The 18554-nt window shown below is 39.7% G+C and overlaps 1 protein-coding gene across 1 annotated transcript in view; it reads right to left on the reverse strand.

Moving 5' to 3' along the window:
• Positions 1-18183, reverse strand: part of WNK1 (WNK lysine deficient protein kinase 1) — a gene marked incomplete at its 5' end in the record, with an annotated part of 101013 nt that extends 82830 nt beyond the window's left edge. The window contains one exon of the mRNA XM_084276363.1: positions 17410-18183. Within this exon, the coding sequence (XP_084132489.1) occupies positions 17410-18183 (774 nt within the window). The remainder of the gene's footprint in view (positions 1-17409) is intronic.
• Between the last annotated feature and the right edge of the window lie 371 nt (positions 18184-18554).

Genomic DNA, 18554 nt, shown 5'->3' on the forward strand with positions numbered 1-18554 from the left:
ACAACGTATGTTGGCTTTATGTTTTACAAATTTAAGTTGAAGAAATTCTTTCATATGGCATTTTTAGAGTTTAAAAAAAGACACAGTTTCCAAGTTTCATTTTAAAAGTGTTCCTTGTTTTAAAGTTTTATTGTCTGAAAACTATTTACTTTGAAATACATCTTCACTGTGAAGGCAACCCACCTGTGTCAAGACCACTTTTAGGTCCCTGCTTCACAACTCTGACATAGAAAAGCTTAAGGCACCAATGGATGCAACAAAGCAAGCACATCTCTCTGAAGCATCTGCACCATCTTAGCTAAGTTTATTAAACAGCTGAGCTCAGGAGAGACACTTGGTTTCAAAAATTGCAGCCCAGTTGGTTAAGGTACACACCAAATGGGCAACTGAAAGCAGGAATCAGATTCAAGTGGTAGTACCTAATATACTAAGCATGATATGTAAAGAATTTAGAAGTCTGTGACCACATTTCTTCCAAAGACAACTTGCAAAATTACAGACCATTACAGATCCAAACTCCAGGAAAGTTACATACTTAATGCTACAGAGCTGACTTCTCAATCTGCTCAACTGACTGCACTCCAGAAAGTGTAGTAACTGAGCTCAGTAAGCAGCTTCCTAACATTGGATGAGTGAACCATATTCATGCTGTCAAGAGGAAAAAACACCTGCTTAACATTCATGTTAAACACACACATCACCCACACTGCACCAACTCAAGTATTACAGTGATATATACAACTGATTTCTCAGCTCTGGACTGTCAGACAAAGACTCTTCAGTACAGGTTAAAACCAAAAGGTTTCATGGCATTAGACACAGTTTACTTCAAGAGTATTTCCAGTGACTGACAAGGATAAAGCTCATCTGGAAGAGATACATGTTCCCGAGAGTAAGGTCAGCAGTTCTACTGCAGGAATCCATACCATCATTGACATGAAAGACAAATATGCAAATTTTCATACTTTCAGGAGCAAGATTGGTATCAACTTGCACATTATGATAACTGATGGACGGTAATGCAAAGAAATTCTGTTATATTCTGCTTAATAACAATTTTAATCATCATTTTAGACATTGCCACAAAGGTCTTGTACCAAACATTCAAACACTGAACTGCTGCAGTAGGATTTTTGCCAACAAAGCCTGGAGGGGCCTCAAAAGTAAGCAAGAGGTCTCTTCATGTCACTTCATCCAAAGAAGTCCTCAAAACATCACACTGCTACAATAATGCTTGGATTTTTAGTTACTTAGCATAAGAACATACTCCAATGCTTTTAGAACTGCAAATGAAAAGAGCTAACAGCAACTATTGTTCCATTTGAGCACCCTTTTCTGAATAAAGTCAGAAACCTATTAATGCTCTACAAGCTGTGTTTTCTGAAGTGCAACACATGATGCTCATCCTTTGAGCTTCAGCTTAGTAACTCCAGAACGTGTTTTCTATCAAAAGGTCCACAGCTGTGATATCCAAATTATATCCACAAGTACTCCAGTGGTTAAGTCCATTCTTAGGAGAAGGCAAGAGGAACCAGCGAGATAAGGGACTAAACAATATACATCATCCATCGACTTGACCCTCAGGAACAAAGAACACCAGACCTGAAAACCACAACAAGGCAAAACAGCCTAGTATTGCCCCACATTACCACAATGGCAAGTGGCTGCAATGCCTCTCAAGTCTACTGCTAAGTCTCATTCTGACCTTAAGTTTCCTCTGTGTCAGTTCTTTCAGGGAAAGTGGCATACTTGTCATAGAATAACTGGGTCCCTACAGTTAGCTTACACAACACCATTAGTGCTAGTCATACATTGAATTAGAAGCCAAGATATAAGACAGATGAAACCAAGACTCCACATTCAATCAAACTTTTTTCCATAGACATTATAGCAGGAATCCACCAGAAACACTGGAGAAAAAAATCACGGCAAGTATTTCAATAGGAACAGGAAAAAAACACCAAAACACCTATTATTATTTGGAATGTCTAAGCTATAGAGTAACTCATCATAGTCCTGAATACTCCGGGATAAGGTGGGGCATATGGCTAGCCAGGAGTAGCCTCTGGATGTCACTATTCAGGAAGAACTAAAAACTAAACAATGCAATAGCCACAGATGCTTACAAAAAAAAAAAAAGTGAAACTAAGCTGATGAAGAGGCAAATTAATTCAGCTCAGTTTCCCCAGTAAGACAGTGGACCCTCCTTATCTTTGATGAATATGTCCCAAGATGCAACAAAGTGCATAGCACCACAACCCTTGATCTCTGCTTGACAGAAGTTGTCATTCAAGGATCAAAATACTGTTATCCTGCCATGTCCATGAGACTGTTCAAAACCCACAACAGACAGCCAGGCTAACTGCTATACTTGCTGTTTCCAAGAGCACACGCTGGTGACTTCCAGACACTCCAACTGCAAAACTGACACAAAACTAGAAAATGACCACTCAGATGAGGTTCCAGATGAAAGAACTACTGGTGTTTTGACACAAAAGCAAGAGATCACACACCATTACAGCTGGAAAAATGCCAATATCTATGAAAATATGACCTATCCCAGACAGAGAGAATTTAAGTCCGTGATTCTGAAGCAAGGAAGTTGCAGACATTAAAAAAATTACACAACCATACACACCATCCATATGTCAATGAAAAGGAAACTAAGAACACATGTCATCTAGACCAGACACATGGATTGAAACGTAACAGAAATTTTTACTGAAGGACACTCAGAATTCAAAGGACACAAAATTCTCATTAAAGGACTCCAGAACATCTTCAGCCTCCCTAGCTCCCACTAGACTCCCCAAACCTAGAGCATTGCAAATCACCTGCTTTGTATTAGAAGCCCTTGCAACCAACACACGGGCACCGCATCGGCAAATTCTACAACCCAGAAGTAAGAATAAGTTTCTGAAACACAATGTACCTGGAAGCGAAAAAGTGAGATCTATGCAGACAAAGCAACTCAACTAGACACTTTAGGGTTTTCAGGAAGGGGGGACGTTGGTTTGGGGTTCTTTGAGGCCCACAGATACCAGGAACTAACAGTGTTGTCAATCGCATTTATTGTTCCACTGCACAGAAGTGTTGGGCATTGACATTAAAGTCTTAAGTCCCCCTTAGAACTAGAAAGCTTTGCAGAGCAACAAGAACAACTCCTCTCAAGGTTTGAGAAGCACATGGTTAAATTAAAACATCAGTTCCCCTGAGTTGCTTTTTTGTTTATTTTGAGATGGGCTTTTTAGCACAAGTCTATATTAATTGTAGATTTTTGTTTTATTTCTAATTCCCTTTCAGTCCTATACAGTGCAGTCATCACTAGACAAGAACTACAACCTCACTTTATATGAGTTTTGTAAGGGAAGCTATTTTAAGTTAATGACCATGCCTGTTCTCTCATTAAAGTGTTTTTTCAGTCATGTACTTAGCACACTTTTTTTTTTACAGCACTTTGTTTCACATTATGCTCAGCAGTCCATGCAACACATTGCATTTAGCAACCAAGTAGCCAGTGGTCACTGGCAGACTTCCACCCCAGCCCCCTTTCTCAGTATTAGTGGAATAAATCAAGACTCATTTGCACACGGATGGCAGCAAAACTCCTCCACAACCTGCAAAGTCAAGTTAACCCCCTTAATTATCAGTGTCAAATAGATTTATTATGAATCTCATTACACTTGATTCATTGTTAGCTAGGATCACATCAGGTACCTCAGCTTTTTTGCTAGAAAACCATATTGAAACACAGATTGAGGATTAAAATTGGCCAGAAAACCACTGGGTAATAGTCTAGATAAATACTTTTGCCTAATAAAGCTACAAAAGGAAAAGGAGACAATTACATCTCAAGGCAATCTTTTTTGCTACTTTAGTAACAGTATCACTAAAATCTGGTATCAGTGGCTGAAACATTGTAATCAGAATAACACTGGAACACTCCACCTGAAAAAGGAATTTGCATCTAAAGCACTTCACCTTCATTTTTTCTTTCAATAAGCCTAAAACTGTTTCTTACAGTTTCACAGTACAGCTTTACACAAAGTTACAGTAAAGCTTACAGCCCTTTAAACAAACAATTCGGTCACCAACTTGTGATTCCAGTGACTCCTGATCAACTCACAGCTGTTGCACTGAATATTTATACATGAAACAACAGACATATTTCCATCTGGTCTTCATGACAAGAGGATGACTATATAGAATGGCAAATCACTACTGCTTCCAAACAAAACTCAGGGAAGAGGAAAGGGAAACTGCTGAGTTGGACTGCCCTTGACCCACGACACAAACAGACACTCAGCTGTCACTTATGTTTTGGTCATTTGAGAAGCAGCAGAAAATACATCTGAAATGAGATACCCTATTCAGCCTAAAGCTCAATCCAGTCCATGGATTTTTTTCCCTTCCTGGAAAGAGATTTGGCTTGAGAAGGGGGAAGGAGGAAGACAAGAGTATACAGCAAATTCTCAAGAGAATTCTACGAACATTTCCATGGATAAAAGATTGATTTACCAGCTGGAAACACCTAAGTTTGGAAGAAGGCAGCTTCAGGAGTAACGATTTAGATCCAGGTCTTAACCACAGTCCTTATTCTTTTACATAGGGTAGCCAAACACAGACATAAATACAGTATCTGCTTCATTACAGAGGGCAAAGGGCTGGGGGGTGGAATCCTTGTTTTGCCAGATGGCTTATGCAGGGACCAGAGGAGGATTCAGGAAGGCCAAAGTTAGAGAATAAAGCTAAAAAGCAACACTGGCAATGACTTACACAGCGTTTTGTTGAAGGGGAGGAATAAAAATACTTCCTGAACAGGTACCAAGCAAGAACAATTGCCATTCCCACACAGGAACAAGAAAAACAAAAGATACCATTTCCCCACATATTATTGCCAGAGAAGATAAGGACAGAAGTCAAAGAGAAAGTGGAAAATAGTTTCCTACATCATCAACCAACTCATTCTTTCCATTCTAATTCCAATGCCAACTTCCTCAGATTTCATACTCTTCTTAAGTGACAAAACGCACTTAAAACATCACTATGCTTACAGCCTGTTGCTTTTTAACTGCACTCATCCACACCAATGTAATTAACATGCATAGTGATTGTGTCATTACCGGGTATTTATCAGTTATTTTTAGATACAGTAGTGGCACTCCTTCGAATTTTACAAGTTTAGCTAAACTGTGTGTGGTTTGCTGCAAAAAGTTATCAAGATCCAAAGTCGAGCAACATCTACTCTTGGATGTGATACAACAGTAAAATCACACGATACAAGCATACTTCAGAAATTCAATATCATCTTATAAGCTGCCACATTAGAAGCCACAACTGTTTTCTGACAGAGGTCAAACTGCTGATGAACTGTAGTGGAGCAAACCTTCAGTTAAACAGTTCAGAACACCAACCACCGATTCACAGTAATAGAAAAATAAGAGAGGCTACCACAAAAGAATTTGGGGAATTACTTTGCTGATGCTAGAAGTGCAGCTGGCTGCTTTAGCACAGCTGACCCTGGCATACTTTCCTTCCTTTGGTTAGTTCAACCTAATCTACAGATGCATAAGATTTCTTCACAAAACTGAACTATTTCTTTGCTTCACTATTTCAGATAATTACTGTTTGCACTAGTGTTAGTTTTCATGTCAAAAGAGAACTATCAGAGCTCTTGCAGATTCTTCTGAATCAGTTTATGAGCAACCTCAGAGTCAAAACCCTACCACTTACATGGTTTTGAATCCAAGAAATCTTTGTCCCAGATCCAGAAAGCCTCCTAGAAAACAGGTAGTCAACTAGCACTAGGCCACAGATGCTGGTTTGGGATAAATCACAGAATTACTTAAGTTGGAAAAGAGCTTTAAGATCATCAAGTCCAACTATAAACTGAACACTGTTTTGGTTTTGGAAAGAAAAAAACCAAACAGCCAAACTTTCAAACACCTAAATTATGGTCACAGAGTTTTACTTTCAAGACAAAATGTGTAGGTTTACAATCTATTACAAAATACTTTAAAAAGCAAACAGCAACAAAACGTTCACCATTACTGGCTGCTGCCCTTATACAGCTCAAAGTCCAAATACATACATAAATGACGCTACATGTTTGTATAAGTTACACAAATATTTAATCCACGAGTCTGTAAAAACCTGAGAAGCTGAGGTATGTCAACACTAGGCAGCTTAATTCAATAAGGTATTACTAAACTAAGAATACAAAGGGAGGTATTTTGGCAAAAAACAGTGAAGAAACACTCAAACTTTAGTACAAGTCTTATATTAATGATACTTTCAGCAGCTAGCCAGTCACAGCAATGGGAATTTTCAGAACCAAATCATTGTTTAAACTTGCCTGGTCCTAAAACTTTAAAATTTGTGCCATGAACATCCCAAGAAACAAGTGGAGGGTTTTTTTGTTATTCCTCATCTTTGTCTTGCAAATGCTCTTCAACTCTCAAAATTCCTTAGAAGAAACCACTTAAGTCAACAATAACAACAGATCTAAGTCTCCAGCGCCAATAAATCATGTTTTCTGAGATTCATCAAAATTTGAGAAAAAATCATATTGGATTAGAGGAACAAATTTTATTTTTTTCTAACCCTAGTCCCAAGACATAGGCAAGACAACTGGCTCGATTTCTTATTTGAAGTAAGCAATATCACATACATTTATTCATGTTCAGTTGAACTGATATGCTGTAATTTGTGCTGTAGTACCGTTATGGCACTTCTTTTTTCCTAACCCTCTCCATATAGACAGTGCCACAAGCCCTATATGCCGTCTGATGAATCTATACAAACACCTGGGAAACCCTATGCTCACCAACTATAAGAAAAGTCACCAGTCTGCATAGTCTAATATAAAAGCAACCAGTATATTATATTAAGCTGTATTAGTCACTCAACTGTAGTATGTTTTGCTTCATAGACATACTACCCAAATAAATCTAGAAACTCTTTTGGACAAAACTGTTTCCATTAATAACACCCAGACAGAAGGGACAAATTAAAACTATAGGACCATTCTTAAATAGCTGTATTACAATCGAAAGCAACTGGAAAGATTTGCTCTCCTACACAGACAGAAAAAAAATGCGATCCCTAAAAATCAGGATGCTCACTACTTTTGTTCCATACATGAACTTAACTTCAAGCACACATCAACTCAAACCAGAATCCCCTGGAATCTTTTCACTTTCCACAAACCCAAGATGACTACAATTTGGGAGGCCAAAATTCCTTGTTGTTCCTCCTCAGATTTCTCACATTTTGGGTTTTTTTTTGTTGTTGCCATAAACACTGAAAAGCATTGAACATTCAAGCAGGTAGTCTACAAAATCGAAGTCCATAGGAAGCACATGCACATTTTGCTAGAGTAAAGTTAAGTATTAAAATTACAATACTTCAGGAATAGACCATGCATAATGTATTATTGTACTACAGTATTTAGTTCTTCACCAGCAACCCAAACCCTCCTCCTCACTGTTTTTTTTTTGGGTTGTTGTTCCTAAGGGCAAATACTGAACCTCTCAGATACGTTGAGGCTTGTATCATGAGATCAGCAAAAGTCATACCATCATCCGAACAGGCTCACAGTTGCCATCAAGAGGCAAAACCAAAAAAATGAAATTGAAATGCCCTTTGCAATTTCCTCCACGCCCCCTTCCCCTCCCCCCTCCCACCAGGTACAGACAACCTGAAATGCATTCTGCTTCTGAGATGCTGGTCTGCAGAAATAAGATCAAGCTGCATGCAAAGGAAGTAAAGAAAGCCACAGGAAAAAAAAAAAACCTAAAACGAAACTTAGAAGTCTTATTTCTGTATCAGGCATTTCTGCAGTTTCTTCATTTTCAGCATACTCTTCCTGGTAAACCTAACAACTCACTAAGCCCCAAACCACAATAAATACAGATAAAAACCATGCCCTCAAAAGGCCACGGACACACAGTCCATCTCTACTTAACCACATTCAGAAAGGACAGCATAAAAAAAAATTTCAACCACTTCTTGGATAGTATTTCTCACTGTAGGATACTGGCCTGGATAGATTGCTTCAAGAATTCTCCTATTTAAATTTCATCCAAATTATATTATTAGTTTTTGTATAGGGAAGACTCAAAGGCTCTAAATCAGGTAGAGCAAAACAAAGCACACACTAAGTTAGCATCTTTCATTTTTATATAGATACACAAACTACATTTCCCAAATGAAAGCACAGGATAAACAGCTGCATAAAGAAAGATAAACCAAAAATAGTTTTCCGATGGAAAATATCTCTAAGAATAAAAACCTCACTTTAAAGAAGCAGATTTGAAAATAGACATGGTAACATTTTGCAACATTTAAGCAAAACCTGCTAACACTTCAGAAATTGCCATTAACAGATGCATTATTACATAAGTGTACACAGATTTGCAGATCCTTAAGATAATCAGCCTGGGTTGCTGAAGCTTTTAATAGCAATATTTATGGGTTATTGTTTGTATGTCATCAGTAGTCTTTGCCAGTATAGAAGCAGCCAAAATACGTTCAGATTGGGGTCATAAACTTGCCAGCAACAGTCAGCAAAGCAGAAAAAAATCACAGGGTTACTCTAAGAGAAGAAAATGTCCCAGAAAAACTGGGTAACACCATCAGTTGAATAGTCTTAAACTATATTAATTGTCCAAAACCAGATAAATGCACATAATTGTTGGTATTAGCTTTGTACTATCTTCCAGTTAGCTCAGCATTCCTACATAGTTATTTCAGATTTACCCCAGAAATCCTATTCTTTTCAAATTCTTCTAAATAGTGGCAATAAACTCTCAATCACTTAAATGAATTTTTCCATTTGTGAGTTTTTGCTTTCTGTTGCTAACCCCAAACCTGCCACCAGAACCCACTATCTTCAACTACAGACACAATTACATGGCTAAAATTATCCAGATGAAAAAGCATCCAGAACAGCAAAACAGAAACAACCAAGCTTCTCCCTCCCTCATATAAGGGGTTTAATAAAACTTATTTTCCACATCATCCACTCTCCTAAAGTGGAATAGCTGTTCAGTGGTTAACTATTGAAAGTTTCTATCACGGACTGCTCATTACCAGAGGCAACAGGATCAGAACCATACAACATCCACATCACAAGTTAGCAGAGTTGCCAAAGCTTCCTTTCTGTTTTAATCTTAAAAGGAGTCCTGCTAACCACTCACAAAATAAGAAGACTTAAAATGCACCATAATGATCCTGTTCTGAAACCAGACACTCCAGAGAATCGCTGTCCAGACTATGGCCAATGAATCAGATGACTTCAGAATCACGTTCTTGAGCATGCAGTATAAAAAGAAATGGCATTCCCTACACTAAAACGTAAAGTCCTTGGCAAAGTGATAGCTCCAGTGTCACTGACACATCACTTAAAAGCTCATATGTATTTTAGTCACAATACGGATGGCCATTAAGTAAAACCACACTTTTTCTAGTATTTCTAAACTAGGAATGCAGGTAGCAATCCCAAATATTCTCAAACCTAAAATGATAAATCCAAGCGTGGCAAGCTTGCCTCTGAGAGATTTAGAACATGTTATCCTTGTAAAAATTGCTTATTGCTTTACACAGGTATTAATACTTTTAAAAGTTTCTGGAAGACAAAAAAAAAATTACTTTTTAGCAGGCTGCAGTTTTCTTTGTTGAAAAATAAACTAAGAGCATGTTAGATTGCTTGTGAGCCGCACAAAGTAACATAAAATGCTACTAGGAATTACCCAGGCAAATCTGGAAGTGCTTTAAAACAATCTGGGTACGTGCAATGCACCTGTCATTACCAGATGAAGAGTTCAGACTATGTCTGAGAACCAAATCAGAATACCATATTCCATCCCACTTACTTCATTCTGGCTTATTAGAAAAAAGGATGACTTTGCAACTGGGTCTTCACAGATGTTGCCAGGATCTTCTTTCGGTTTAAGAGGAAAGTATCACATAACATAGAACATATTAACACAACATTTATCCTTGGTTGCATGGAGTTAAAGAGTATTCTGTAGGTTGTGCCCATAAGACAAAAACTAAGCAAGCTCCCTTTCTCAAGGATGATCTCTGCTGAGCCACAGGTTCAATCCTAGTCACCTCTTCACATGGCAACCAAAACCAAACATTTAGAAGTGATGGTATGAGCAATTTCTAAATACAAGGAGGAAGCTGGAAGTAAGGTAGAAAGGCAGCTATCTGTAGTATCTTGACCAGAGACCTTAAAACACTGGTCATGTTTCAATACATAGCCTGAATCATTCTCAAAATAAGCTAGAATAAAGTGACAGGAACTATAAGCACCTTCCACAAAAATATTTATGAAGCCAGTATAAGAAGTTGAGTTTTTGTTAGGACATGAATTTTAACACCATATTTGAAAAGATTTTCACATGCCTCATGTTAAATAAAAGCCTTCAACTACTCCAAGAAATTGATTTTCAAGTGTTACTACAAATCCAGCTGTTTAGAACAGAAATGATGTCAAGTATTCTGGAAGAGTGGTTTACCAGACATCATGATCAAGTTAAAACCATGAAATCATTATCTAAAGTTTTAAGAGTCAAAATCAGTAACTTTGTCATCTGCTACTAAAAAACCCCACACATGCTCTGCCAAGTCTTATGCCCAGCTGCAGACACACTGCAAACTTGCATAATATTTATTCTTTCTCTTATAACCCAAATGTTACAGCCATTATGTCTGCATTTCCATTTCTCATAAGTTAGCAACTCTAAAAACTAAGACAAGCTTGAAAATGTGAACTTAAAGATTGAAACAGATAGACACACTCAACTTTTACTTCAACCATGATTTGGAGGAACCAATTAGTGATCTCCAAAGAAAGAAAAGGTTGCTTGCTAAACTCTACAGGAAGCAAAAGCTTTTGAAGAGATGCATGACAGGAAGCATCAAGGCTGCCACTGCTTAGCAAAAGCTTTGTCACATGCAATATGGAGAACCAGGGTGACAGTCAGAGCTGTGCTGTTGAACAAGCTCCTGGTACGAACCAAAACCAATGATAAAATAAAAAAAAGATCATGTGGCCTGGATGACTGCTAACTGAAAGGTACTGAATCTAGACTGCACCATACACTGCATCTATGGAGACTACCACAGATCCATTACTGCTTGTTTTATTTATTACTCTGCCAGACAGCTCTCAAAGGACTCTATACAGGATGTCTCCAGGGAGTTTTATCAGGTGGGTGGTTTTTTCCTCTTTCAAAGAAAGATTATAGCCCTAATACTTTTCTGTAGCCCTCAGAAGTTTAGTTATGAAGCTAAGCGTTTTTATTTTAAATCACAACAGCCCAAAACAAATCTCATTTAAGAGATTTAATTCTGCAGCTCTCAAACCCACCAAAACTGACAAATAAGAAAGAACCTGTTTATTTCCATAAGGAATGCTGCATTTTCAGAACGTACTTATCCGATTATATTTATTGCCTCGCAACCAGCCAGTTAGAAATTGAACCACAGCCATCTCCAAAAGCAATATCCCTTTGAGGTAAGATTATTTTCCTAAGTAGAGGTCTCCTAACAGCTGCACCTCTAGAATGTACTTTAAAGCTCCCTTCTCTCTTTCAGGGTCACCTTTGTGAAGTCTGAGGGAGCCTGACCACTGTTTATACTTCTGCAGGTAATTAGTCTGGCTCCTTTCCCATGTCATTTATCAAGATGTCAATTGTATCAATTACAGCACAAACACTCAGGAATATGGCTGGGTTTCATTCTTTAGCCAAAATAAAAAAATTCATATCAGAGATTCAAAGCCAACAAGTACCAGTAACTTGTTCTACCCTATGACAGGGAAAAATCAACAGAAAATTTTAGACTTCACTGCACGAAGTGTCAAGCTCCCTAGGCACACACACTTAAAGACTCCTAGAAATACAGTGTAGCCTGAAAGCATTCTAAATGATTACACACCTACCCTTTTACAGCTTTTTGCTTTCAGTATTTGGGAATTTGCAGAGCTGAGAATAGAAAAAGAGCTAAGGACAGAACAATGTTCAGAGATTGTGACATACCTTTAATAACGCACACCTGTGACAATTACACATCTGACCCTGAAGTCAGTGGTTCTGAACAGAAAGCACACTGCTGCTGTTACAGCAGCTGTAGCCACATGTAGTTATACTCCTGGACTCGCAGAGTTAAACACTGATGTGAGGTACAGGGTAGGCGTGGGAGTCACCACACTGGATTAGACTTGAGCTTGATCTGTTTCAGTAGAAGTCTTATAAAACATATTTTAAAATATTTAGAATTAAACCGCTGTTGGAGCTTTCAAAGAATGTAAACTTGTTTAACAGTGTTGACTCTTCCACTGAAACCAGCAGAATGTAATAATTTTCCAACAGCACTTCACAGACAGATGAATTCTAGGTCCATGTTCCTCAGCTTCCTCTCACTGTACAAAGGCTTTCATCTGATTTTACATTTTTCTTTAACATAGCTATGTGATTGTGCATCTTTGCAGTTAGGCCTCGTAGTGAGCAATGCAACCAGCTTTAACAAAAAAAAAAAAAAAAAGACTACAGGATGCCACAGTTGTGTTTCAAGGCCTTTTTTGGTTGTCAGACTTGAATGTGCAGCTTCTGAAACATTCCCAGCTCAGCCAGTCCAGAAAGCAGAGATTTTTAAGACTTATGCTTTGACTTTAGTAAGCTGACACTTACCATGCTGAGCCTGCAGTGGAGTCTATACTCCAGAGACTAGAAACTGCCTTCTACTGTTGTCTATTAACCTAAAAATCAGTACTAAATATTAAGCTTTATGTCAAAGAGATAATGATACAGTTAGATAACTAAAAGTGAAGATATACAACATGTTCAAGCAGCTTCCTGTATTGTGAGTTTTAATATAACTTCTATACATTTACACTCAGGAAAAAATCTGATATATGGAAATGTTTTTTAGCACCTCGTGACTTCCTGTAATAAAGTGACAACCAGTTGTGTTATCACTTTTACCAGCAAGCTCTACAGAATCTCATAGTTCACATTTGGTTATGGCATTATGTTTGTTCTCAACCGTTTTTTCACTGCTACTGCCTATGTAAAGAAAAATCCACTTGTAAGTTGGAGTATTTGTACACTACACTTGGTCTATTAGTTAACAATCTGCAACAGAATTGCATACATGTAAGCTACACTCAGAAGATTTGTATCTAAAGGTAACCAAATCCACATTTGGCTTCCCCTCAAAGTAGTAATAAGTACAACTTACTCTTCCTGCACCACTTTCACCTCTTGAACCCATTTCTTATCCCCAGAAGTTCTATCTGGCTTAGAGACAACGTCCTTTTCCCCGTCAGCAGCTGACACGTAAAGCACAATGACCTAACACTGCACTGAAGCCAGAGTAAGAATGACAAAGTGACATATCAGCAAGAAGATGCATTCAGTAACTGTTAACTGCTGACTGACCAACCTACCCTTTCTGTCAAAGAAATACAAAGGACACAAGTGATATAGCACATACCAGACAAGCAGTGCAGTTCTCCCAACGCAGAGTTTAACCCAAATTGCATTTTTGACTTATATAAGTATCTTTCTAATAAGTTTATAAATCATGCTTCCCCTAAAAAGAAGACACTATCCAAATGAAAGATGTTTTCCAACGTTGGACAAAATCACAGTTCAAAAAAGGAACCTTCCAGATCAACTACACCTCCATATTCGTACTTACTAATTTGAATGACAGAACCCATAACAGTAAAACCCTAGACACAGGAGTCTGCAGCCCAGCAAGTGACTGCACCACCTGTACTGTTCTGTAAACTAGAAGCTAATTGACAGTCTTGATTTAAAACCAACTCAAATTGAAACAAGGACTCAGAAGACACTTTGGGATAGGAGTATTTGCTACCTTTGGGATAGGAGTATTACTTCACATAGATAAACTTAATGCAACAGGAAAACACATCACATTTTAGCCACAATGTTACCTGAACTGTACAGAGGTGACCAAAGACTCACTGCTCAGAAACGTAATTTAAAAAGATTAAGGAGTAACACAATCGTAGAGGAAGAGTTACTTTAAATTAATATATAAAACAGCAGCAATAACCACATTTGCCAACTTCTACCTACTTAAAGAACATTAAAAGTAGTAAACCTAACTACTACTTCACTCAAGAGATGTGCTAATGACAACAGTAGGAGGCACACTTGACTCAGAATAGCTAGAGTTGAAACAAATATACACAATGGGAATAAAAGTATTTGAACACTCACACTACACTAAATTTCCTTGGAGTAACTGAAGCTGAGCACAGGAGCTAAGCAGTTGCTGCTCAACTCTTCGTACCTCCACTATGCTCAAAGCGAGCAGATATTTCACATTTCAATACCTGCATCCAGTATTTAAACTAGATTCAGTTACAGTTTCCTTCATACAGACAGGCCACAAAGTAAACTAGGGCAGTCCATTGGGCACACCTTTGTTAGGATCTTGTTACACATCTATAAGCAACCTCAATTCTTTCAAATAAAATCTTCACATTTTCCACAGATCGTGAAAAACTAGTCTTGGCCAGGACCTCCCTTGCTGGAGATACTAAGAACACTATTAGGTCACCGTATAATTTTATCTCTTTCTGCTTCTACTTCCTCCACAGTCCACCATGAGGGGGATTACAACACAGTTCAAGAGCCTTCTTAAAGATGTGGAGCAATATTCTCCAGAGTATCAATCAGCTACTTGGGTGCCCAAGCTACATTTGATAATCAGCACCTAAACTCCCTTTGGAAAGGGCACATACTGGTATTTTCAGTTTTACACTTTATCACTGCAGACCACATACATAAAAATCAGGTATAGTTAACAAATTCTGCCAGAGACCATCACAAAGTCTTCTGTGCTGTCTTTAATCCACATGATTACTACTACAGAATTTCCTCCAATATTTAAATACAGTAGTTTTAACTGAGATGAAAGCTTGCTCCCTTCCAAACAACAGAGAATTTGAAGCAACAGAAACATTCAAGGTACAATTGAAAAGCCTTGGAAGAACATACTCCCAGAGACTCTGCAAAAATACAAACTGTTCTCACCCCATTCTGTTACACATCTTGCAATCAAGACCTGTGATACACCTTTATCAACTTTGCACAAGCCATGAGAAGAAGAGATCAGTCTGCACAATCATGCTGAGCAGTATCATTCCCGCAGCATTACAGTACCACTGTTGAGAAAGACTCTAGAGAGGTTGGACACCGAAGATGCCAATGCTTCCTAGCATAAATACAGTGAGGCAAAGCTCTTCTATTGCTAAGAAACATCATTTCATGACAATTAAGAGTAAACACCAGTTAGTTACAGTTGGTGCAATATAGCATGGAAGAAAAATCATTCGCATAGCCTGAATAAAGGAATTACACTTTGAAGGTTCACCAATCTTCAAATCATGGCATTCTGGGAAACCAATGACATCTATGTTTCACTTCATCATCAGGAATCCAGATTGCATTTTGATACAAGTCCCACATAACAAGTATCACTAACCTGTCAACAATTGTATTTTCCTAGATCAAGAAGAGGATGTACCTATCACAACAACAAAGACTTCCTCCTTTGATTTCTAAATGTAAACAGTAAAACAGGACTTAATCTGAAACTATTTTACTAGCTGTAGTCATTCTTGCTTTTTGCACTCTGCCATTTTAACTACTACTCATTAAATTCTTCAATCAATTGAAAGCTTAGCATGTGCCCTTCATAAATTAGTTGCTTTATGAAATCACTTCAAAGAAGGTACTTCTTTAGACAGTTTGTCCACATGGTACCAATGATAGTTAAGATACCTCAGAGACCATGTTAGCAGAAAGTGACTGATGTCTAGCTGACGTTAGTTTCTGATAAGTAAAGCATAAAGATCAGAACAGATTTCACAGGTTAAAGTCAAGGAACTCTAAAATTGCAAAGATTAATATTTCAAATAAAAATCATATAGTTTTGGTAGATTATTAATCTCCTCACAGTTCAAACTGCATGTGAAAATCTAGAGCAGAACCCAACACTGGATAATATCAGTTTTTTAATTTACAAATCATTGCTCAAAAGACCACCACAGCAAGTGCATAGCTAGCATGGAGTAGTGGGGCACGTTTAAGGGTCACAAAGAAAATCAGAAGCTTACTTCCACAGTCAGTAAATGTAGAATAATAGCAATAACATATTCCAAACTGATGCTTGAGCAATCATCCGGAAACAAACACAAATAGAAATCAAGAGATCTCTTAATTCTTGCCATTTGACCAGAATATATAAAAAACGCTTTTGAGGGAAAGCAAGCTTTGGTAGTTACTGCAATCAACCATTTGTGAGTAGCTGTTTAAAATCACCTCAAAGACTTCTCAGATTTTAACTCAATGCTCTTTTATCTGCCCTAAATTGGACGGGAACACACACAATAATAAAGCTATAGTACATGAACTGCTCTGAGGATTGCACCAAAACCCAACACTAAAAACCAAGTACTATCCTTTTAACTTAATGTTGAGGCTTTGCAAATAAACTAATAGCCCAGATATTCATTCCTAGTAGTCCAAGCTCTTCCCAGTTCTTTTAAGGTTGCTGCACAGCAACCTGCATCTTGGGTTATACAAGCTCCAACTCGACTCATGTGGAACTAAAGCTTCTGTAGAACTCTGGCTCAGCTCAGGCCAGAAACTTGGTAGAGGAGATGCGTCTTAGTCCAGTTTAATCCAGCAATCATTTGGAAAGATTAAACTCTCAGAAGTTTTGGGGGGGTTTTTAAAGCTTCAGAAAGGAGACAATTACTTCCTTCCTTTCCTTGTGCCTGTATGAAGTGTGAACACTAGAACTTAGAATGAAAGAAATGAGCTTTGCAAAACAAAACAGTATGATGCACTACATGACTGTGTATATTCTAGCTACCTCCTACAAGAATCCACTGCCACAAACATATGAAACAACTGTGAAGCTAACATTTTATATTTTTTTCAAAAAAAACCCCACCTAAACAGATTTTGAAAGATTAAGACTAGCTCAAGTTTGCATTCACTTACACATTTTCCCTCAGCCTCACTGAAACTGCATGTGAAGCTATACTTTTACAATCCTCCAAGCTACCTTTTGGAGGCATAAAAAGCAAGAGGCTGTAAGAAACAGAACTATAGAACATTTTCTGGTGATAAAACTAAAAAATTCTTGAGAGAGCATAATATTTGAAAGTATTAAAAGGCAAACTGACTCCAGGGAAAGGATGCATCTTTCATCCAAAGGAGTGAATAAGGTCTTCAGTTTCCTGTCTGAATAAAGCAGACCTCAGGCTGATGGATTTTAACTCCTTCAAGCACACAGCCTAGCACCTGGGAGAGTGACTGTGCTTTGGTAACTCACAACTTGTATTTATTTTACCTGTAGCTCACACCAGGCAACTTCCACAGTGGTATCCGTATCCAGTCCTTTATACACAGTTTTGAAAGAGCCTCTTCCAATCTCGATGTCAAACTTCAGGAAGCGGCCATCTGGGGAGATGCCCACTGCCTTAGTCTCAAGCTCTTCGATGTCTTCCTGCTGTGCTCTCCGCTCCTCAAAGTCCCGGCTGGCAGCTGTCGCACTGCCAGCAGCACTGGTAGGGGGTAGCGCACTTGCTTCGTCCTCCTCCTTGGGCAGCAGCAGGGCGGCATCCTTCGCGGCAGGGGGCTCCTGAGCAGACTGTCCTTCGAGGGGAAGCGGGGCAGGCGGCGGCGGCTGCTGCAGCAGCGAGGGGGCTTGGGCGGCGCTGACAGCGATGCAAGAAGTCCGGCTGACACACTCGGGAGGAGAGACCAACGGAATGGCGCTGCCTCCAGAGACAGGGGCCGAGGGCGCTGCGGGCTGCAAGCTGGGTAGCTCTAAGGCCGTAGCGTTGGAGTCGCAGATCACACTACGGCGGAAGAAGCGGTGCTCGGTGGCTGCCGCCCCTCGGCTGTCCTTGTCCATGGTGTGGCGGCGGCGGCGGTACTCCTCACTACGGCCTCCGGTCCCTGCTCCGCCGCCTGTTCCACCAGCCCCGGAAACTCCGTGGTCGGCGGCTCCCAGTTTCTCCCCGATGGAGCTGTCCGAGCTGGAACCGTTCTTGGGCGGCGGTGGCGGGGGAGCCAGGAAGCGAGGGGCCGAGGTGCCGCTGTCTGCGGCGCCCCCCGACATCATGCACCGGGGGAGCGCTGCTGGGGCGAGGCGGCGGCGAGGTGGGGGGGGAGGCGAGGGAAAGGACCGGTCACAGCGCGCCTGTCCGCGGCTGCCGTTGCAGCTGCAACAGAGGAGGGTCCCAAGGGCTCCTTACGGCGGAGCTGGGAGGCGGCTGCTGGGGAGGCTGGGCCGGCGGGGTGGGTCCCCGGTTAGTGTCTGCATCCATCCTGCAGCGGGGCAGACATGGAGCACCAAGAAGCGAAGACGGGGCGCGGGGACAGGGGTGGTGAGGGGTAGAAAAACCCCAAGCACCGGGCCCGGACGGGGAGGGAGGCGCCCCGAGGCAGGGCCCCGACCGGGGAGGAGCCGGTGCCTCACCCGGCGGCTTT

Source organism: Gallinula chloropus, assembly GCF_964237585.1.
Source record: "Gallinula chloropus genome assembly, chromosome: 1".
Classification (NCBI taxonomy): Eukaryota; Metazoa; Chordata; class Aves; order Gruiformes; family Rallidae; genus Gallinula; species Gallinula chloropus.